This window comes from Oryzias latipes, chromosome 14 (assembly GCF_053564925.1).
Source record: "Oryzias latipes strain Hd-rR chromosome 14, Olatipes_Hd-rR_3.1".
Taxonomy (NCBI): domain Eukaryota; kingdom Metazoa; phylum Chordata; class Actinopteri; order Beloniformes; family Adrianichthyidae; genus Oryzias; species Oryzias latipes.
In genome coordinates, this window is record NC_136250.1 from 25,307,974 (window position 1) to 25,330,292 (window position 22,319).

At 43.2% G+C, this 22,319-nt stretch overlaps 1 protein-coding gene across 2 annotated transcripts; it reads right to left on the reverse strand.

Annotated features, from left to right (window-relative positions):
• Positions 1–867: 867 nt before the first annotated feature.
• zgc:152891 (polyunsaturated fatty acid lipoxygenase ALOX15B) lies at positions 868–21,957 on the reverse strand. Of its 2 annotated transcripts, none has more exons than XM_078930545.1 (15): positions 21,832–21,957; positions 19,096–19,343; positions 18,676–18,898; positions 10,227–10,308; positions 8,263–8,352; positions 8,062–8,177; positions 7,195–7,367; positions 6,978–7,121; positions 6,700–6,903; positions 6,272–6,358; positions 6,012–6,181; positions 5,308–5,423; positions 4,487–4,587; positions 2,678–2,848; positions 868–1,248 (listed from the first exon to the last, which is right to left on the reverse strand). In XM_078930545.1, exons 2-15 carry the CDS (start codon positions 19,252–19,254, stop codon positions 1,069–1,071), a joined length of 2,016 nt encoding a protein of 671 aa, XP_078786671.1. In that variant the 5' UTR covers positions 19,255–19,343; positions 21,832–21,957; the 3' UTR covers positions 868–1,068. The 2 variants fall into 2 exon arrangements, with proteins under 2 accessions (XP_078786671.1, XP_078786670.1); XM_078930544.1 differs by having other exon boundaries at positions 19,096–19,337; positions 21,832–21,939.
• Between the last annotated feature and the right edge of the window lie 362 nt (positions 21,958–22,319).

The following is a 22,319-nucleotide window of genomic DNA, read 5'->3' on the forward strand; positions in this document are numbered from 1 at the left end:
AAATACAGAAAAAAAATGTTAAAATCCTATTATATAAAATATTTTTATTTTTAGCACAAAGAGTCTGAAATCTGAGTGTAATTGCTCCTGAAACTATGACATGTTCAACTCTGTCTATAATGAATTGAATGTAACATTACAGAGCAAAATGAACAAGATTTGACAAGATGGTGTCAAACCTTTAAAGATAAAGCTGCTCAAAGTGACAGATCATTAACCAGAACTTCAGTGTTTAAACTCACATTAGAGGAAATAAAATTGAACTGAATTTATGATTAAAAAAATAATGTGACGCCAATTTGATATTGAAAACAAACAAAAAAATGTAAAGGAAGGAACATTTACCTAACTACCCAAGGTGTCTGCCTTTAAAGACCCACTACGATGAAAATTGTGTTATTGGTGTTTTTAAAATGTTCTCATGGCATTTCTTCTGATGATTGAGGACATATAAAAAGAAAATGAAGCATTTCTGAATATTTGTTTATTCAAATCCTTGTGAATCAGGAGCAGATGAAAAAAAAGCTGTTTAAAAAGGTCTTTTTTACGATATTCCAAGCTGGAAAGTTCTGATATTGACATTGATTGATTTTTGTTGCAGTGGTAATATTAGTTTGGGGGTGTGAGGGGCTGTAAGCTAGTGGGAGAGAGTGTAAACAGAGAACAGAAAAGAAGGAATGGTGGGTTGCTCCAGGCCAATGGTCCTGCCAACAACTCGGAGGTTAATTTCTGATGAACTCCTGCCACTCTGCAGAGTATGTCCCAGAAAACAACACAGGTATTTCTGATATAGGCTAAAAACTGCTTAATCAACCCTAAAAGACCACTGGAAACACGCTTACAACAGATAAAAAAATAGTCGGCGTGGGACTTGGAACCAATTTTAATGGTGACTGTTGTTTAGATGTTCAGAAACGGGCTCCTCATCATAAAATAAGTAAATTAAAAGGAGTAAAAAAAAATTGTAGTATCTCAGATGTATTCACATGTTGTTTGTTCAATTTTAAAGATTTTTTACAAAAAGGTTCGTGTTGACAGCTAAAAACCTCATTGTTGATGGCTTAAGATTTAAATGGCGACACTGTTCTCGATGAGGGACGGACTCAGGTATGGATACGGCAGCACTTGCTGACTGTTGCGCTCTTTGATGGCGTCAGAAATGGCTCTGAGTTCTGCCTGCACTTCCTCAGACAGCCTGCGTTGGATGCCCACCTTGAAGATGGCCTCCCTGTACTGACACAAGGGAACCTGGAGAGGGAGACAAACCCAAACGTTTAGACTTTGGGACTGCAAAAGTAAATCCCTGTCTACGTTCGTGTGCGAGTGAGTACCAGACCACAGAGTCATTCCGAAGAAGCAACTTGTCACTGTCTGCTCTGTAAATATGGTGTAGAGAAGCTGCAGGTTCTTAGAATATTATAAGATGATATGGAGAGGACTAGCAGAAATATCTCCTTTTCCACTTATTGCTTTGTTTCTGTCTTGGTTATGGCTCAGCTGTTGAAACTGTGATATATCCAGGTCGTTCTCTTGAGAGTGCTGTGTGTGAATTCAAACTAAACCCAATAAAGGGACTCGTTCATGCCGTCACAAAACTGTCCCAGTCTGAAGCATCGCATCAAAATCCTGTAAAATAATGGAAAAAAAGCTCATCTGGACTCTTGCACCGGAGCGGTGCTGTCCTTGTCCTTCTAAAATCATGTTGCTTTGTGTGCAGAGTGACCCAATGCAGCATAAAAGCCAACTGCTGACATTGTAAACATTTATCAATACTGGATGCCCCCCTCCACTCTGCTTTCCACTGTTCATTTCACACTGGCAGCATTTAGTGGGTTTTTTGGAGGGTAGGTAGGCAGAAGGTCAATACTCTGATGGCTCGCTCTGAGTGCTGATGGTAATAAATTCAGGTCAAACGGACTTTTCTTAACGAGCAGATTTCAATTCTCTGGTTAGCTTGTTATTCATGTTGGTCAGGGAAAAAAAAAAACGTCTGAAGCCCCTAACATCCATTTGGTCAGGAGGTTGCTGGAGCCTATCCCAGCTACTTTGGGGTGACGGTTTTGGATGGTTTGTCAGTTGATTGCATTGCCGCACACAAAAAACACAACTACTCATACTTGAAGGGCAATTTAGAATTGTCAATGAGCAGGTTTTGGACTGTGGGAGGAAATCGGACTTCCTGCAGAAAACCCACACACGTAGTGGGGGGGGGGCTTCACACAAACAGGACCCCGCTGGGATTTGAATCAGGACCTTGAGGCTGTGAGACAAGAGTGCTAACCTCTACACCACCGTGCAGCCCTATAAAGTGAAAGCGGCAAAGTGCCGTTGGCAGCCTGGTTTTTCTGTGGCAAGAGCTATGTGGGGGGGCTGGAATTGCCCCCCCCCCCCCCCCCCCCCCCAACAACACAACACCCCACCGCTACATACCAAATTTTGGACAGGATATTGTCGTCATATTATATACATTTGGTTTAAGAACAGAAGTGTTGTTTTGCACTTTGTTTTATACTTACATTTTATTGTTTTTGCTTTCTGCACTATGAAAAGGGGATTGTTTTATAATTTAGTTGTACAAGTGTGCAATGACAAATAAAGACTATTCTATTCTAATAATAAAAAAAATGTTATTGTTTCCCTGCAGAAAATGAGAGATATTTATTGTTTGGAGCCTCACAAAGTCGATGCTTGGCTGTGACAGCAGGTTCAGCACCATCAAGACACGACAGGTGATGTTAACATCTGGAAGGAAACTCAAGATGTCGTCCTCTGTGATGACACCTTTGGCCTGTGGGGGGGGGCGCAGCATGGAGGTGGGACAGTTTGGCACCCAGAGAGCAAAGTCCAGCTGCAGGAAACCAAAGAGAAGAAACCTGTAAGTAACCTCATATTACAGGAAGCAAAGGAGACTAAGTGGACTGCCAGTTACCAAGTATACTGTTGCTTAACACGTCTGTTGTTCCACCTATCAAACTAATAACACCTTAAATACTCGGCAGCTCCAGCCAGGATGAAAGTTTGAGCCCTTTACAACTCTTATGGATCACGGTGCAGATGGACTTTGTGTGGCTCTGTGGTGCAAATCTACATTTGTATCCGTCTGTCTTTGGGTGAGAAGATGTCCAGGGACTATTCCGTCTGAATACTGGGGGTTTCTGTTCATCCATAGATGAAAGGCTCTCATTCTTTTTATCCTGTAACCCTTGTGCTATCCTAGGCACTTTACCATTGGGAGTTGGGTTATCTTGACCCACGAGACAGTGCGCTGAATCTTTTTTCTTCAATGATTTGGGATCTTCACTGGTGTCCATGGATTACATGAAATCTTTCCACCTTTATCCACCTTTGTCATGGTAGGGAGAACACATCAATGTAAGGGTGGGGTCATCTAAGATAGCACAATGGTTAAGATACTTTTAAACCACAGGATGGTTTCAAAGGTTTACACATGGAGGATCAAAACCATCAAAGCCATATGATCTACAGGAACAAAGGTGTTATGTTTCTGTTTCTATAGATTGAAATAAAATACAGTTGAGAATGGAAGTATGAGAATATGTTTGGGTTTCTGTGAATAGTAGCCAACTTTACAGAAGACATGTAGCTATTAGTGTATGCCTTTCACAGTTATAAACCGACACCTAAAAACTAAGATAGCTGAATGGAACTAAATATGTCCATTCCAACCATATTGTTTTTTGCTTATCTAGAGTTGATGACCGTGTGGATTTTTGTCTCTTCACATGAAACCAAATTAGTCTATGGCGTCTTTTCTATCACATCACTTTGAGGGAAGATGCTCGCTTTTAGGTCATTTGTGATTCTGAGGACAGGCTGTTTGGAAAAGATTGCTTCATGGAGGTTGAATTTCATTTTTGTTTGGAAGTTTGTGTCCCTGGCATGATGTCACTGTTTGATGTGCTGAGTCAAAAATATCCATCCATCCATCCATCCATCCATCTTCAAAATCTGCTGTATCCCTGTCGGGGCCACAGGGTTACTGGAGCCGACCCAGCTAATGTTGGGAAAAGGTAGGGCACACCCTGAACAAGTCGCCAGTTTATTGCAGGGCCACACACACTCTCACATACACACCTAGGGACAATTTAATCTATGAAGCATGTTTTTGGAATGTGGGAGGAAACCAGAGTGCCCAAAGAAAACCCACAAATGCCGGGGGAGAACATGCAAACTCCACACAGAAAAGACCCAGCCAGTCTTGAAACTTAAAAGTCAAAGTCAAAAATGTCTGTTCTCTTTTTCCATCAACATTCACTGAAAATGTTTTTGTCTGTATGGTGTCAAATTGATGATTACGTCAAAAATTAAAGACATTGATGTAAGATAAACAGCTTACAGCAGTGTTTTTTTCAACCACTGTGGCACTTTGACTGCATGAGCTTTTATGTTCTGTACAGAAACTTTTCTTGTAGGAATAAATTTAAGGTTTTTGTGCACGTGAAGCTCTATGCGTGGGGGGACTCACCTGGGAGAAGTTGACACCAGCGTGCAGAGCTGAGCAGGAGAAGATGATCATGGTGACAAACTTGCACAGCTCAGCTTTGGAGCAGAAGGACTGAGGGAAACCTGAGATGTTGAAGAGAAGTCATGACCACACATTGGACTTACTATAGGTCTGTTTGTCTGCAAACACTTACTAACAGAAGATCTGAGAACATCATCTCATGACGTTTTCATAATCGTAACCATTCTTTCACAAACCACAGCTCATCTCCACAGAGTAGAGACCAATAAATGTCTACTCATTTGTGAGCATCGTAGAGTCAATGCTGTTTGACTTGTTTGTACGTTTGCTGGTAAAACGATCAGAGAAAGAAGCAGGAAATGAGTGAATAAGTATAAACAAACAAAAGTTTAAATTCTTTTATAGGCAAAGATAATAAAAGTAGCTTCTGTGTTTTAAAAGGAAGCTCAGACCGCACATGAAAGTCATCTTCAGAGAGGTAATGCTGAACTTCAGTTTGATCCAATGAAACAGAGCGAGGAAGAGTCATCATGTTTGCAGATGATTGGGTCATGTTTCATCATGTTTCAAGAAAATCTTTATCTCAGTGTAGATCAAAGAATTCAGGACGTTTACTTCAAATGATGTAAAACAGTCGGAACATTTCTGGGTCCTGAACTTTCCATGTTTAAGGAGGAAACTGTAAACTTGGCCTCTAAGGCAGAGCTGAGGATGACAAACCTGACCGATGAAGAATTTTTCATCAATATAGTGCTGTCTTGATCATACCTTTGTGTCTGAACATCGTCTATAGACTGCAAAGCAATTGTTTGTTAATGCACCTGAGTGTTGTGAGTATCCGTGTGTGTTGATCTCTGTGATCCACTGATTAAGCTCCAGGTCATTTTTCACGTCATCGTCTTTGCTGTAGTACACATCCAGCCAGCCGGCCACAAACCTGCACACGCAAACACACAAGTAACATTTACAAGTACACACACAAACCCAAAGACAAAACAAACAAAAACATAAGCAAAAAAAACCTGAACAATCCAAAAAAAAAACAACCAACAAAAGACAAAAATATACAAAAACATAATTAAACTAAAACAAGCACACACATAAATATAAACCAGCACACAAACAACCACAACTGTACACAAAACCTAGACAAAATACACAAAGACTTAGGCAAACATAAATAGGAACATTTAAAGAAATAGCAAAAAAAACAAGCAGCCACACAAAACGCAAACAGAAAAGAAAATCAACAGAAACTCACACACAAAAATATTAAAACACACACTAACACAGAAATATTACACAAAACGGTCAGAAAACACAAACTTCACACCTTCAGGAAAAAGGTAGCAGAGCCTCTGAGCTTACACCCCCAGACCTCTAAACAGCTGTTGTCATCCAGCTGTCAGCATCTGAACTCTGTCCTTTATCTAACCGAGTCTGTCCTCGTTAGATGGTTACTCATCCATAAACATACAAAGAATCGCCCTCAGACATCAGCTGTGACCTTGGTGCCTTTGTCTACCTGTGCAGGGCGTCCCACACTCTGAGTGCGTCCTCAGCGTAGTAGCTGTGGGGCAGTTTGTGCACGCCGCGGTCCAGCAGGTCATCAGGGACACAGAGGGAGCGGTAGCAGATCCTGGCTGAGGCCCGGCTGAGGAGGACCTTTATTGCCGGCAGACCGCACGCCACGGCCTGCAGGGAGCCAGAACCACAGCATGCAGACCTTCTCAGAGTTCACCTCTACCTTTTTAAAGGACTTTCAGCAAGAGAACTTGCTCCTACATGATCAAACACCCCCCCAGGAGCCAGCAGGCCTCCTCTGGCCTGCAGGTTTATCTTCAGGGACGTCCGCACATGTGGCATCAACAGCTGCACACAAAAACAGCCAGTCAGAAAGGAGACAAGGTAAAGCTCTTATTGAAAAAGATAAACCTGCTGCATGTGTGAAACTTTGTTTTCTTTTGACAAAAGCAAAGTGACATAGATTTAAAATATTTTGTAACATGATAAATGATTACAGGATCCAGATGAGGTTTTTTTTACATGGTCTCTACCATTTTATCTTTTCATGGTTTGAAGCAGAAACAATGGTTCTTTGCTTTATAAATCCTCTGAGGGAGGTTTCTGTCTCTACAAATCTCTGATTGATCAAAGATTAATTTTATTAAATATGAAAAAATTCTCCACAGGAGCACCGGTGGACCTGGTACCTGGTGCAGCGGGTGCGACTCTGCCAGTTGTCTCAGTGTGGCTATGCAGCACAGCTCAGACATCATGTGAGTCCGCAGGTAATGGGAGATCAGCTGGTGATACTGGAAGTCTGCGTTGTGGACCCACATCTTGGCCAACAACCAATCACAGGTGGAGTCAGAGGGCAGGAAGATGGGGTTCTGAGGATCTGGTTTCTGCTGCAGCTGAAGGACAGGAGCAGATAAGTTAACTGACAAAAAGTCCACAGACAGCTTTCCCACCTGGGTGAGAAGCTCACCTGGATGGCGATGGGGACCAGCTGTCCCTGCGGGTTCAGGTGGAGCAGGCACAGTGGGGCGGACAGGTACGTCTGCTTCCCGTTGATTACGTTGGCCGGGACTTTGTCCAAAACCTCGTAATCCAGCAGGTAAATGGTTCCTTTCTGTCAGGAAACATGAAGATTCCACTCTACTCTGCAAATGGGCAGATGTAGACCAACTTGGAGGATCGCTCACCTGCAGTTCCAGCTCAAGGGAGGAGTCTCCAGGCAGGAAGGGGCGGAGCATGTCAGAGGTGACAGCCAAGTTTGGAGGTAGGAGACGGGTCTGACGCACCAGCAGAGGGTTGCAGCCATTCAGACACTGGTAGCCAAAGTACCAGTCCTCCTTCCAGTGAGCTTTAACAAAACCTGAGAAATGCATCAAACCGTCTGTCATCAGCCTGCAAGAACATCTGAAAAACTCAGGCATGCGGTGGGATGGGGGCAGAAAATGATTCTGTTGCCCCTCATCACCTTACAAAAATCGCTGGTGTAAAATAAACATAGAAGAAATAGTAAATGAGTAAATGGAAGAACTCAGAGAACTTTTTCTCCGTACTAAAATGAATCCGCAGAGGCTGGGTTGGTCATTCACTATCATTGCCTCCTCCTACTGAGGGAGGGACTCGCTCTTTCTTTCTGACCTGTAGGGAGCATTCTACTTTTTTCTGTATGACAACCATGGCATCTAACTTGGAGGAGCTGATCTCCTTCCAGCTGCTTCATATTTGGCTGCAGATCGCTCCACAGAGAGCTGCAGGTCATGCTCTTATGAGGAGAACGTCCTCTGCAACAGCAGAGACGGGTTCTGATTCTGAATCCTCTGCATCATCAAAAATTCTGTCCATGAAAGTTATAAACAGAATCTGTGACAAAGACAAACTCTGGCCAGAATCAGGCAGGCCAGAACTACGGTCCCGCAAGAGTTGATGATGCTTCTGTGCCTGTGTGGTTTGCATCACTTTTATAAGACGTCTCTGATCTAACCCCAAAGTTTGTTCTAGCAGGACAGATTGGTCTTGGCATGTTGGGTTGCGGCTTCTGTCAGCGCTTTGGGTCTTACTGGCGATCTGGTTGTGCCTTCCACTGTGTGCAAAAACCATCTCCAGCTCAGAAAAGCTTTTCCACGGCTCCTCGCGGCGGGAGAGTCCTCTGAGGTAGTGCTGGTCCAGGACCGAGCTGAGGAGAAAAAACAGGGATGACTTTGGTTTGCAGGCTTCCCATCATGCTTGTGTGTCACTGTGATTTGTGGCCAAGTCCTCACTTCTGGCTGGTGAAATTGAGGTTCGGTCCCAGCTCAGACAGACTTTTCAGGTCGGCACAAGCAGGAGCTCCTTCAATGAACGTACGCCACCTGTAACACCCACAGGGCCACACACACAGGTCAGGGGTCACATATCTGCAGAGGGGTTTGCTTTGTGATGGACTTTAAACAAAAATGAACCCCTAGTTATATTGCTGATCCCATGGTTCTTTCAGTCCGTTTATACGGTAGTAGGTTTGGTAAAAAGTTTCAGGGGAAATAACAAATGAACCTGTAAGGTTACAGTTCACTTTAGTTTATTTAAAAATATTAACACTGAGGTTTTCTTAAAAATCCTCTCAAAGTACTTAGCAAAGAATTTAGGTTAAAGCTGGAAAAAGCACTGTTTCAAGATCCAGATAGGTTCAGATCTTTTAGGTAGAAAATGATCTGATCTAGTCTGAAGGGTCACAAGAAACGACTGAGTCTCATGAAGATCATTCCTTCACGATGGAAAATATTGTGCTGTAAAAAATGAAAACCCCACCACTTTACCAGCTGGTCATTTGGGTAGCTGTTGTCTAAAATCAGTTCTGACTAGGATTTTAACCATTGTGCTATCTCATGGGGTCCAGATGACCCGATCCTTACAGTGACGTGCTATCCCTACCATGACACAGATGGATAAAGGTGGGGAGGATTTCACGTGGTGGACACCAGGGAAGATGACAAACTATTGAAGAAAAAAGGTTCAGCGCACTGTCTTGTGGGGTCCAGATGACCCCACTCCCAATGTTAAAGCGCCTTGGATAGCACAAGGGTTTACAAAGCAGGAAGAATAAATCCTGCTGTCCTCTGATGGTCAAGAAGTGCCTGCAGCTTCTCACTAAACCACGTTTATCCATTCTTTTGAAGGATTACTGTAGTCTGGCCCTACGGGTAACGATAATTATCAATTAGAAACTGATTTGTTAAGACAAAGTTACATTAATAATTTATGCACAACTTTGCAGAAGGATACGAATATAACGCTTAGATTTAGGTTTGACATACGTTTTTGTCATACGATTTGTCTTTTTTCTGAATACGAAATTAGTCCTGGTAACAAACTGTCAAGAATACGTCACTGGGTCACAGACATATATATCGAGTCCCGAAACATCGATTCAACTGAGTGAGCGTGCTCATCGAGGCCTATTTATTAATCTCTTTAGAATTAAACTTTCTAGAAGGTGAACCCCTGGCAGGGAAATTATCTTGATCCCATTGCTTTGCTGAATAAAAAACTGATTATTACAGCGATGTCCTGTCCCATTTTTTGTTGTCAGGCAAGAACAGCTGATCGGATAAACAATGCACCGGACCCGGAAATGTTGGGGAAAAAGTGTCCCTAAAACTACGTCCATATATGACGAGTTGGGAGTGAGAATGTGTTGGTTGCAACGACAAGAGCTGCATCATTTAAAATGAAGGCCCCCATCACATTAGTTTTGAATCAAGTTCGGATCTGGGTCGGGTCTGCTTGACCCAGCGTCTGGGTCCAGATCCAGACCACTGTCCGCCAGTTAGTGACCCCTGATTTACACAATCAGCTGCTGCCGTCCGGCACTGACAAAATGCATCCAGAGATCGCTGTATTTGTTTTATTCAGTTTTCAACAGAGCTTTAGTAACTAGAACATTTACCCGGTATGGGAACAATAACATTCTAATACGTTCTATTTTATTTTAGTTTAATAAAAAAACTTAAACACACATGAAAATTCCTGTGACCATGTGAAGTGTTTTTGACAGTTAGTAATGGGAAATTTCATATTCAAGACAAAGAAAAGTCAAAACAAACATGTTAAAACCAAATGTTGTGTTTAGATATTGACAGATTCCTTACCCCATTTGCCGCCCTCTGAGTTACACACATCTAAGCTTTAAAGCTGACTTTAGCTTTAAAGAGCAGCTGAAACATCAAGTTCCACTTTTTTGGTTTACCTGATGAGCTCCTGATGACGTTGCAGTTGTTTGAGACGCTGCAGCTTCAGCTTCTCTTCTGTCTCGTCTGCCAGCAAACACACTGCAAGTAAAGCAGCAGCTGAACATCAGCGGGCGGCCGTCTGTGCATCAGAGGTCGACCTCTTCAAAGGCACAGAGAGCTGGTCCATCTGTTACTGTGAGCGCCTAATTCAGGGCTGCCCGATCCTAGTTCTAAAGATCTAACACTCTGCCTGTTTTCCAGTTCTCTCTTCACTGCTGACTCTGGAATCTCCTTATCCAGATTGACTGAACACACTTGATCCAGGTAATCAGCAGGGAGAAGTGTAGGGGGACCTGGGCCCCCCCCCACCTGGGGTTTAACCCATCTATCCCAGAGTGAACTCTAAATAAATGATCGGTCAAGTGTAATGACACTGAGACAAACAGACAACTACACACACACACTCCTATGGGGCCGCTTTAGAGTCCTTCCTGCTGTGAGGACACAGTTGACCACTGCACCCCTGTATAGCCCTGGTCCCAAAATTTAACAAGAATTCAATGTCTGCCCGCCCCCGTGGAGAAAAAGAGCCAATTGCAGTTTAAGCCAGGGGTCAAAGGTGTCATAGTTCTTGGGGTAACGGCAGATTGGTACAAATATTCTCCACCGAATTTGGTGATGAGCAGGTGTTGTGTTTCTATTACTGAAGCTGTCCACAGTCACAGGGCTTTAGACAGCTCTCTGAATGGAACAGATAGGATATCCCCGCATCATCCTCAAGGCCCAAGTCTCCTGCTGCTTTACAGATGTCCCACCCTACCTGCTGCCGATACCTGTTATATCAACAACGAGCTAAGAGGTCAGACTCAGTTAGAAAAGGAGCAGGACGGGAACCCGCAGTTTGTTTTTTGGAAAAGCAAAGGCAGGTTAGAGGAGTTAATGAGTTGACGTGTGTTGACCGTCAGCCTGCAGTCTTCCTCTCCTGTCAACTATGTGCTGATAACAGTGGAAGACTGTAGATCTTAGAGGTTAAAAAGCTTTTTGGTGAAGCGTCTTGAACAAAACAAGAGGCTTGTGTACTCTTGTCATCACCTGATGTTGATATTGAATGAAGCTGTTCCTGTGGAGACATTTAGGCAGGAGTAACTACTATTTATTGTAGCTACTTTCATACGCAGATGTTTAGGCTGTGTGGTCAAACATTGTTTGAAGATCAGATTGAAGCAGATTACAGGCTTGTTCAAACATGAGTTATGTCAGAATAATTGTAATAATTGTATCTGTGTTTTTTTTCAAAAACCATGTTGTGACATTCTCCTGATCATGGAAGACACATGTGAATGACAATTAAGCTTAAAGTTATGTTTCTGAGTATTTCTTTATTCAAATCGAATCAGGAGTAGACAAAAAAAATGCTGTTTGAAAAAAAGATCTAATTTGTGATGTAGAAAATACAATCATCAGGTCACAAGCTCCCGGCTCTGAGCTCTCTGCAAAGGGGAGTGGAAAGAGAGTGGGGTTGCTCCAAGCCAACAATCCCCCCCACAACTCAAAAATAAATTTAACTCCTGCCGCTCTGCTGAAACTATGTCGTAGAAAACGACACCGGTTGTTCGATTTCGATTAAAAAAAGGATAATCCTGATTAAAAGACCACTGAAAACAGATGAAAAGATGATCAGAGTGGGGGTCGTTCCTGAAAAAGGAGTTTCAACTTTTAAAAGGACTACATAAATAATCTGATTTGTGTAACAAAGTCCATGAAAGTTATGATGGGTAGGTTAAAATCAAAGATGCCAGTATTCTAACTTTTTTTTGTCACTCTTCATGGAATATGAGTATTTATCTTTTTTTTTTTTTTTTTTTTTTTCTTAACTTGTTCTGTCCAACAGCTGAGCAAACAGATTAGAGCTGAAGGCTTTTTGTGTTGGACAGGTTTTACTATCACAAAAAGAGGTTATATAGCTTCAAGAAACTAGAGTGTAGATTTGTATAAACCCCTTTTTGTCGTATTATTTTTTATTTATTTGTTACATTTAGTGTGTGTGGGGAGGGAGAGGGGAAGAATGTGAGGGGAGGGTGGAAGAGAGTAAAAGGAAGAAAGGTGAAAAGGTGGGGGATACAAGCACTGATTTGACTAAGTTATTAATTTAAGCTGTAACAATTATACCAGATCTGTTGGAAAGACGAATGTTACATCAAAGGTGAAAATCTGACACTAAGATGAGCGAAAAAAAATCTGTCCATCAATACACTGTAGGTAAGGAGGAGGGATGAAGCAGACAGGGAGTGTGGCAGTGTGCACGTGCACGTGGGGGTGGAGATACATGCATGCTGCCGACGTGAACCGTGTGTTCATAAAGGGAGCCAGAACCTACCCAGCCAGACCAGCCAGACCAGGAAAGGGGAGGAGAGCCCCCCAGGCCAGAAGCCCCCCCAGCATCCGGACCCAGGCAGCCCAGGAGGGGAGGAGGAGGGGGCCGCCCACCCCACCAGCCAGGCACAGAGAGGGCCCCCCTACAGGGGCCCCCCCAATGCCCAGAGGCACAAGCGAACCCAGTGTCCGGCCCCCAGGCCACAAGACAGGAGCGCTTAGCCGTACCAGGCGGCAGCCATGGGGGCCACCGGGCGCCGGACACCGAGACAAAGGCCAGGGACGAAGCCAGGGCCCCCGGAACCCATGAGCCAGCCACCACCCGACCGGCGCCCCGTCCCCGCAAGCCAGCCCAGGCACGCGACCTTAGCAACCCAGGGATCGCCACGCACCCACAGCCACAGCCACCCCCCTAAAACCCTACGCACTACAACCCCCCCCCCCCCCCCCCCCGCCATAATATCTGACCCCCCCTCCCCAACCCTCTCAGTGCCCTCCCCTCTCTGTGATGGGGAGGGAAAGCCCCAGAGGGTCCCAGCGAGCCAGCCCCCAGGTCGGTCCTACCCATGCACTCACACACACATACTCACAATCATCTGGTTACCCTCCCTACCCCCGCCGCCACGCAGTAACCCCCCCCCCCAGCCGGCCGACCCCCAGCGCCGCATGCCCGACCCCTCCCGCAGCCGACAGGATACCCATAAGCCCGGCCGCCCTGAGAGGACCAGGCGGGTGAAGACCGGCCGCCCCCCCCCGACCCCACCCATGTATGGAGGTGTGGGAGTGCTGTGTGTGTGCTGCAGGTAAAATAGGAGGTCACCAGTGTGGGGGGCTCCACCGCTTACAAGCCGCAAAGCCCCCCACTCCGGAGTCCCTCTGTGAGTGGTGTGTATTTGCTGTGTGTGTGCTGCTAGCATGCAGTGTGTGTGTCTACAGAGGAAGTTAAAATTGTGGGGGGGGCCAGCGAAAGGTGAGCACGGATGTTTCACCGTGCCCCCCTCCACCAGACCCTCTCCACAAGGCCCTAGCTGAATCAGAGTGTCTAATATGCAAGTAAAAAGCGGGGAGGAGGGCGGGTGCCAACGAGAACCCAGAGAGGGCCATCCCCAGTGAGCCCCGCCAGCATACCCCTCCCATCCAGATCCCGGGGCCCTATGTGCCTGTGTGCAATATTTGTTTGGGTGAGAGCGGGGAGGAGCGGGCGGATGGGCACAACCGGGGGAGAAGGCTCCCCCGAGCGACCGGCCCCCCAGCCGGCCGCGGTAGGCGCCCCCCCTCCCAGAGCGGCCAGGCAGCCAGAAACGGCAAGCCAGCGGCAGTTGGGGGCCAGAGCCTCGCGGCGCCGAGAGACAGCCAGCGAGGAAGGGTCCCGGTGCCAGAACGGGGGGGCAGGGGGTCCAGCCCCACCATTCATACCCTGGCCCCCCTAAGGACTAGCACACTGCCCCCCCAGGCCCCCCCCCCCAAAATAAATAAATAATAAAATAATAATAATAATATTAATAATAAAATAATTAATATAATAATAATGATAATAAAATAATTAATATAATGATAATAATAATAATAATAATAATAATAATAATAATAATAATAATAATAATAATAATAATAATAATGAAATAAACCCACCCAAGTGAACCCATTAACCCCTGCTGTGACTGCGGCGTCGACCCCCGGGGGGCCAGGCCACGCGCCAACCACCGGCCACGGGCGAAACACCGGCCACGGGCAGACGACCCCAGGCCCCAAAGCCCCAAGCCCCCCCCCCAGCCCCCGCCACGGCGACCAGCCACCCAGCACGGCACCCGGCCGCCGTTCCCGGTCAGCCGCACTGCCTACCCTGCGCCCAGAAGGCACCCGCCCAGGAACCCCTGCCAAGTTGCCGGCAGAGTGTGCGCCCCCACCACCACCCCAACCAGGCAACCAGAGCCCCGAGCCGGGAGAACGACAGGCCCGGCAGAGCCCACCCCCCCAAACCCACCCCGGCCCACCCAACCAGCCAGGACCCGGCTCAACCTATCACCATCCCACCCCCACTAGGTGATGTGACTAACCAGCTGGAGCCAGGGAGAGTCTGAAGCCGACAGGTTTTTTGTGGAGGACATTATCTCTGAACTAATATGCTCTGACATGAGGTTTCTGTAGTGGTTGATGCTAAGATTATTTTTAGATTTCCAGTTTAGGAGGATAGTTTTCTTTGCGATACATACAGCGGTGAGAACCATATAAGCCTTGTTAGATTCCATGTTGATGTTATTCAGGTCACCTAATAAGCAGAATTTGGGGCAAGCAGGAATCTTATGATTAAACCAGATTGATAAATCCTCACAAACCTTACGCCAGAATGATTGGACAGGTGGACAGACCCACAGGGCATGCAAATAGTCGTCTATGTTGTTACCTATGCACTGTGTGCATATAGCAGACTGATTGAGACCCATTTTAAATAACCTCTGTCCGGTGTAGTGAGTTCTGTGGAGAATCTTGTATTGAATAAGTTGCAGATTAGGGCTTTTGGTCATATTAAAGGCATTCAAACAGATCAGTAGCCAAAATTGATCACTAAAATTCAATGATAGCTCAGACTCCCATTTTGTCATGGGTAAGTAAATGGTTTCAACTATGTCTGATAACATCTTATAAATTTTGGAGGTGAGTTTGGGATTTTTAAGGTCCATGAAATGTGTTACTGTAAGGGGAGGGTCTAGGTCTATTTGGGTCAGGCAGTATTTAGTGCTTATAGCTGATTTAAGCTGCTGATATTCTAGAAATTTGTTTATATTAATTCCATAGGTTGAGGATAACGTTGAGAGGGACATAAATTTTCTATTCTGAATTATATGCTGGAACTGCTGGATTCCTTTGTTCTTCCATGAAGCAAAATGAATCATGTTTTTGTTAATCAAAATGTCAGGGTTATTCCAAATGGGGGTAAGTTTACATGGAAATAATGTGAGGTTGTTTTTTTTAAGAAAATCCCACCAGGCTGTTAAGGATGAGCTGATGTTTAAACTTCTGAAGCATTTGTGTTGTTTAATTTTAGAACTGAAGAAAGGTAAATTAGAAATATCTAGGTTATCACAGAGATTTTGTTCAATGTCTAGCCAGGATTCATCCAGCACACCAGGATTCAGCCATTTTTGTACATAACACAATCTGTTCGCGGAGTAGTAGTCCTGGAAGTCTGGAAGGCCTAGTCCTCCTCTATCTTTAGGTTTTTTAATAGTTTTTAAACTAATCCGTGGGGGTTTACCTTCCCAGAGGTATTGGGAAATGAATGAGTCTAATGATTTGAACCAAGTAGTTGGAGGTTTGGAAGGAATCATTGAAAATAGGTAGTTAATTTTTGGGAGAATCATCATTTTTATGGCTGCAACTCTCCCGATTAGAGAAATGGGTAGAGTTTTCCATCTAGTGAGATCAGCCTCGGTTGTTTTAAGTAGTTGGGTGTGGTTTAGCTTGAGTAGATCAGAAAGCCTAGAGGAGATATTTATACCTAAGTACTTTATGTTGCCTGTTTGTATTTTAATAGATGACGGATTTAGATAATTGCAATTAATTGGTAGAATTGTGCTTTTAGACCAGTTTATGGAGTATTCTGAGACTGAGGAAAATCTATTAATTAGGGAGATGATTTGGCAGATGGAAGATTGTGAATTAGGAGTAAATAGTAAAACATCATCTGCATAAAGACTTATTTTGTGTTCTAAATTTTTGGTTTGAATGCCTTCAATGTCTCGACTTTGCCTAATAGCAGCAGCTAGAGGTTCAATAAATAGTGCAAATAAAGACGGAGATAGTGGACAGCCTTGTCTGGTTCCTCTTTGTAAATTAAAGCTTGGAGATGTTTGATCATTTGTTCTGATACGAGCATTAGGAGAGGCATATAGTATTTTAATCCAGTTAATAAATGATTTTCCAAAGCCAAATTTGTTCAGGGTGGCTATTAAAAATTTCCAGTTGACCCGATCAAATGCCTTTTCTGCGTCCAGTGACAAAATGGTTGCTTCTCGGTTGTTGATGGTTGTATAATCTATGAGGTTGATTAATCTGCGCATGTTGGTAGATGAATGTCTACCCTTTATAAAACCTGTTTGGTCAGGATGTATTAGAGAGGGAACTACCTTCTCCAGCCTTCCTGCCAAGGCTTTGCAGATTATTTTAAGATCTGCATTAATCAGCGATATGGGTCGATAGCTGGATGGTGATGTGGGATCTTTAACAGGTTTCAGAAGTAAGATTACATTAGCAGAATTCATATTTGGAGGTAGATAATTGTTGTCCTTAATTTCTATTGTCATTCTGAGAAAAATGGGAGCTAAGATTTGCCAAAACTCTTTATAAAATTCTGCTGGGAAGCCGTCTGGTCCTGGGGCTTTTTTACTAGGCATGTTGGTTAATGCTTTATGTAGCTCTTCTTTAGTAAAAGGGGACTCCAGGGCTGTGATTTGTTCCTCTGTTGGTCTAGGCAAATCTATGCTATTGAGAAAACTGTTGATGTCATTGTCAGAGGGATTAATTTGGGATGAGTAGAGAGATTGGTAAAAGTTTTTAAAAACTGAATTTATTGCAGCTGGATCATGTGTTGCATTTCCTGTTAGGTCTATGACTGATGAAATAGTTGTCTTCTCTTTGTTTATTTTGAGTTGATTTGCCAAATATTTCCCAGATTTATTACTGTGATCAAACCTCTCCAAGCGTAGTCTCTGTAATAAAAACTGTGTTCTTTGATTAGTTATTTCATTTAATTCGATTCTTACTTTCCTTATTTGTTGTAGAGTTTGTTCATCCGGAGAGTTGCTGTAGGTTTCCTCTAACAGTCTGATTTTTTGCTCTAAATCCACTAGTTTAGAGTTTTCTTTTCTTTTTTTGTGGGATGAGAAGGCGATTATTTTTCCTCTCATGACTGCTTTCCCGGCCTCCCATAAAAGGCACGAGGAAATACCTGGGTGGTCATTATTTTGAAGATATGAGGACCATTCTTTAGCAAAGAAATCTATAAAGTTAGGGTCTCTGAGCAACGATGTATTGAACCTCCAGCTCCTTAATGAAGGTGGTGATGTTTTGTTTTTAAGAGTCAGGGAAACTGGTGCGTGGTCGCTGATAGTAATGGGGTGGATCTGTGCTTCCGTAGCTATGCTCAACAAGGAGCTGTTAACCAAGAAATAATCTAGCCTGGAGTATGATTGATGAACTGTGGAGAAAAAGGTATAAGTTCTTTTCGTGGGGTGGAATAAACGCCAAACATCACAAAGACCAAAATCCTCCATGTACTGTTTAACAGTGTTTGTAGATTGCCAGATTCTAAGATTGAGTATGTATATGAGTATTTATCAACACTTAAAGGCCCGTTCACACCGGGACGAATTTTAACGCCTCGTGACTAAACAAAGGGGCACCAATGTGAGTGTGCACAGCGACGCGAAAAAACGCCACGCGTCAAAGCGTCAAAAAAAAAAAACGCCTCGGGTTCGTTTTTTTTTTTCGACGCGTCGCATCGAAATCTATTCGACCAATGAGAATGGCGCTTTTGCACACGTGTCTGGAGCTTCTGAAGTTACAGTAAAACACAACTTGGGGGCGCTCAAACACAAAACTGCCTTGCTGAGCACACATACCAGCGAAGAAGATAGACGCCAAGTAGCGTCTACACTGCCGCGAAGAAATAATGACGGACATTCTAAAATATCCTCAACCAAGCACCAGTTGCTTGAAATATTCATGTTTTCTTTGTGTGATTCTGACTAGCGCGTAAATACTTGCTCTCTTCTTCTGAGTGAAAAGCGACTTTAAGAAGCATAAAGTTGCGCAGCGCCACCTTGTGTACAGGAGTATTTCTGTTTACATTAAGCGCCATCTAATGTCAGGGAATGAAATTGCATGTTCGCTCGGTTCATCGTCAGCGAAAATCGCCTGGGTGTGAACACAAAAGACGTGGCGAAAAACGCTGGCAAATTACGCCTGGCGAATATTCGTCCCGGTGTGTACGGGCCTTAAGGCATAAGAAGTGCTTCTAACATAATCACTGCAGACGAGTGAGTGGCTGAAGGATAAACTTCAACTATGAGGCCGTAAAGAAAGTTTTCTCACAGTTTCCACTGCGCAGATCCACTTCTCCTTCTGCTGCCTGCAGCCACTTGTCACAGTGAAACACTTGAGCCTCTGCGTCCTTCTGACCTGAAGACCTCCTGCACACCTCCACCTTGCTGCAGTGCCAGTCCAGGTTGGGAAACCCAGTCAGAACCTCCAACCTGAGCCGAACCAGAAGCAGCTGACCCAGTGGACCATCGGCTCGAACATGGACCAGACATTTCTAAAGCCAGAAGAGGAAATGTTAAAACTCTATAGATATAGATAACTGCTATGGCTGACCTGTCTTTACGAAGAAAAAAAATTACTATAAATTTCTAAGCTCACAAACTCTGAAACAGCTTGGGGTCAAAAGTCAGAGAAAACATAAAAGTCAGTCATTTATGAAAATAATGGTTCAGTTCTTGAAGTTAAACTCACCGATCCAGACAGGAGATGATCATTTACCCTGATGGGTGGAGTCTCACCCTGTGAGCCAATCAGGCTGAGCCATAAGCGACTGAAGGTTCCACAGGTGGGACCAGGTGACGTGTAAACCGCCACTTCAAACTCCTGACAGGCAGTTGTTGAGTCAAGCATGATGGTGACAGATATTGGAAGGAGATGGACGGACGGACGGATGGATGGAGGGATGGACAGATGGATGGACGGATGGACCTGCTCTGCAACTCCAAAACCATAAAATAGGGCTGTAACAATTATTCCATAAATCGATTTTTATTTCTGCGACCCAACTAGATTGATGTGTTTGAGACAATTTTGTTGATCGATTTGATCTCTACCGTTATAAAAAAGTTTCAAAATGAAATAAATCGATCAATCAACTTTGGAAAATACCATTTGGACGGTAGATTTATTTTACTTTAAGGTAAAACAACCATGTGCTGTCACACACAGTGTGCTAGAATGTTCTAATAATGTTCCTTTTAGATTATTTGGATGTAGACAACATCGGGCTGAACTTTAGGAAACTAAAATGTGAATGGATTTGACATTTATTCTTGTTTGTTTGGACACATATTTAATTTACGACTGATTATCTGAAGAAATACAAGGAATGTGGAAAACTTCACCTGCACTGTTCAGTACCAGGTATTTCTCTCCGAGTCACACTTTTTGGCTGCAAACGTCCTGGATATATATTTAAGGTCAATGAATCGGATTGTTCAATATTGACTACGAATCGGATCAGCCAACACAAATTATGATATGAATAGAATCATTGTTAAAATGCATCGTTACACCCCCAATAAAAGAGTTGGGGTTGTAAGCATTTTATTTTAATTGGTGTACAGTATTTGTCATTTGTCGTTTAACTGTAAACAGCCACCTTTTCTCTATGAACTGCCATTAACTTAACTTATAGGAGTTAAGGCGGTTTGAGATCTTGAATGATGCTTAGGGCTGTCCTAATCAAGGCCCTGTTAATCAAGGGTTGGTATCTGCCGTCCAACCAGAAGCAAAAAGTCTGTGAGACGTTTAAGGACTATTGGCTGGGCTCAGAGAAATTCTGACAAAAATTCAGTGCTTCAGTAGTGGAAAGTTCTCTCCACATTCTGTCTACATTATCAAGGATGATCTGTTGACCTTGACTAAGGACATTATTAATGGGTGGAAGGAATATTCTGATCCTGGCAAATTGGGGTAGCGATCAGAATTTTCAGGAAGTGGGACCAGAGGGTGTACTCCAACTACAGGGTATCACACTACTCAATTTTCCTGATAAAGTCTGGGATGATGTAATAATAATAATAATGGATTTGATTTATCCGCGCTTTTTCTTGGTGCTTAAAGCGCTTGCAGTGTGTCCATTATTCAAGATGCAAGATTTGGTTTATTGTCATTCCACACATAGTATTTGCAGAGAAATACACAGGTGAGACGAGAAGTTGTTTCTCGCTAGCATGACAGTGCAAAGAAGCAAGCAATAAAAAAACAATCAAAGAATAAAAATGGCAGTAAAATAAGATAAATACAGATGAAATAGAATAAAATATAAATAAAAATAAAATAGTGTGACTAAAGTGACTTATGTGCGTTTAGCAGCAGTCCTGTTTATGGAGGGGGTAGAGTTTGGGGGGTTGGGGGTAATCCTTTGGGTCTTATTGCAGAGTGGAGTTTGTGAGAGCATGTATGCATGAGGAGGACAGTCTCACAGCTGTCTCACAACTTGTGGGAAGAAGCTTTTTAGAATAATTATTTAGCAGTTAATCCGCTTCTCCAATAGATTTTTGTCAGCAAACAACTTTTTTCTGATCTAGATCAGGATGTTTTTGGGCAACGGCTGCAATATTGTTGTCTTAAAGTTTGTCTCGTGTCAATCTTGTCATAATAAAATGACACATTTATCTAACTGTCTCTAATTGTCTTCAGACAAAGTTTGGAAGTTGCCGGTTCATCTGATTCCTTCCTGACACCAAAAATCTCTTTTTTGACCAAATTCTTTTGCTCAGATAGTCTGATTGTGACAAATGTAATTCTTGTGAATATGGTAATAACTGACTTTGCATTTTCCACCTTGTTGCACACAGTAATAATGAGTTTTAACTATCCAGGTGTGAAGATAGAGACTGGTCTCCCTCCCACTCAGTGTTATTGCATGACTCCAACCATAAAGACTTTTCTTTGTTCTGTTTGACAGACGCCGACGGCCTCCTTCCTGTTGTGTGGCTCAGTGTTTGTCTCTTTGAGTTTACCAATGATCTGCTCCGCCTATAAAAGCTTCTCATTTGTTTTTTCCATTTTGACTTGGAAATGATCAACAGTTAGGAAGGTCATCAACAAAGCAGCCCCCAAAAAAACAAGAAAACACAGCACTCTTTTATGTTAAAGGTCACTTCCTCATCTCACCTGCTGTACTCTTTTTTTGTCTACATCTGTTTCATGGACAACGGAACATTATATTTTTCTTGTTATAAATATTTATGCTATACATTAAAAAAAAAAGTAAAGGGCTTATAAGACTTTAAATAATCATTGCAATAATGATTTTTAGCCATAGTCTTTCAATTTAAAAGGCTGCACAAAATAAAGTAAAAAAAACAAAACTTGTTTTAAAATATTACTGTGATGGTTGGTCAACAAAAACAAACATGGTACACCAAACCCTGGCTAAATGTATGCAATGCGTCAGAAAAGGGGATTGGCTGAACTTACCAGCAGAGCGCCGCGTGCTGTTGTCCGCGTGGTGCCCAGGTGTGTTTACGTCCTCCACGTCAGATAATGACAGTTTTATACTTGGGGAAGATCCCCGCGGAGCGGAAATACGGGATGTCTTAGGAAGGAGGGCCTGCCATGTTAGTTAGTTAGTTAGTTAGTTAGTTAGTTAGTTAGTTAGTTAGTTAGTTAGTTAGTTAGTTAGTTAGTTAGTTAGTTAGTTAGTTAGTTAGTAAAAAAAAGTTAGTTAGTAGTTAGTTTTGTGTTTTTAGTAAAAAAATATATATAATCTGAAAAAAAAATTGTACTTTTTTCAATTGCATTCATAATTGTACTGCAAGGCGGGAGACATTTCGCTGTTGAAGTTATAGGTGGAAATACTTTGTTCGTTTGTGTCTATGTGATCATAAACGCCCTCCTCGCGAATCTTACATAGTTTCTCTGACCTGGACATGTTATTATCTCAAAAACATCATCGTTTAGATAAG

What these genes read in the sequence shown, in the direction of transcription:
- zgc:152891 (XM_078930545.1), bottom strand. Translation starts at nt 19,254, where the DNA reads ATGCTTGACTCAACAACTGCCTGTCAGGAGTTTGAAGTGGCGGTTTAC. An exon ending in CTCAATTTCACCAGCCAGAA is followed by an intron (nt 8,178 to 8,262) that starts GTGAGGACTTGG and finishes TTTTCTCCTCAG; the next exon opens with CTCGGTCCTGGACCAGCACT. An exon ending in GTGTGGGACGCCCTGCACAG is followed by an intron (nt 5,424 to 6,011) that starts GTAGACAAAGGC and finishes TTGCGTGTGCAG; the next exon opens with GTTTGTGGCCGGCTGGCTGG.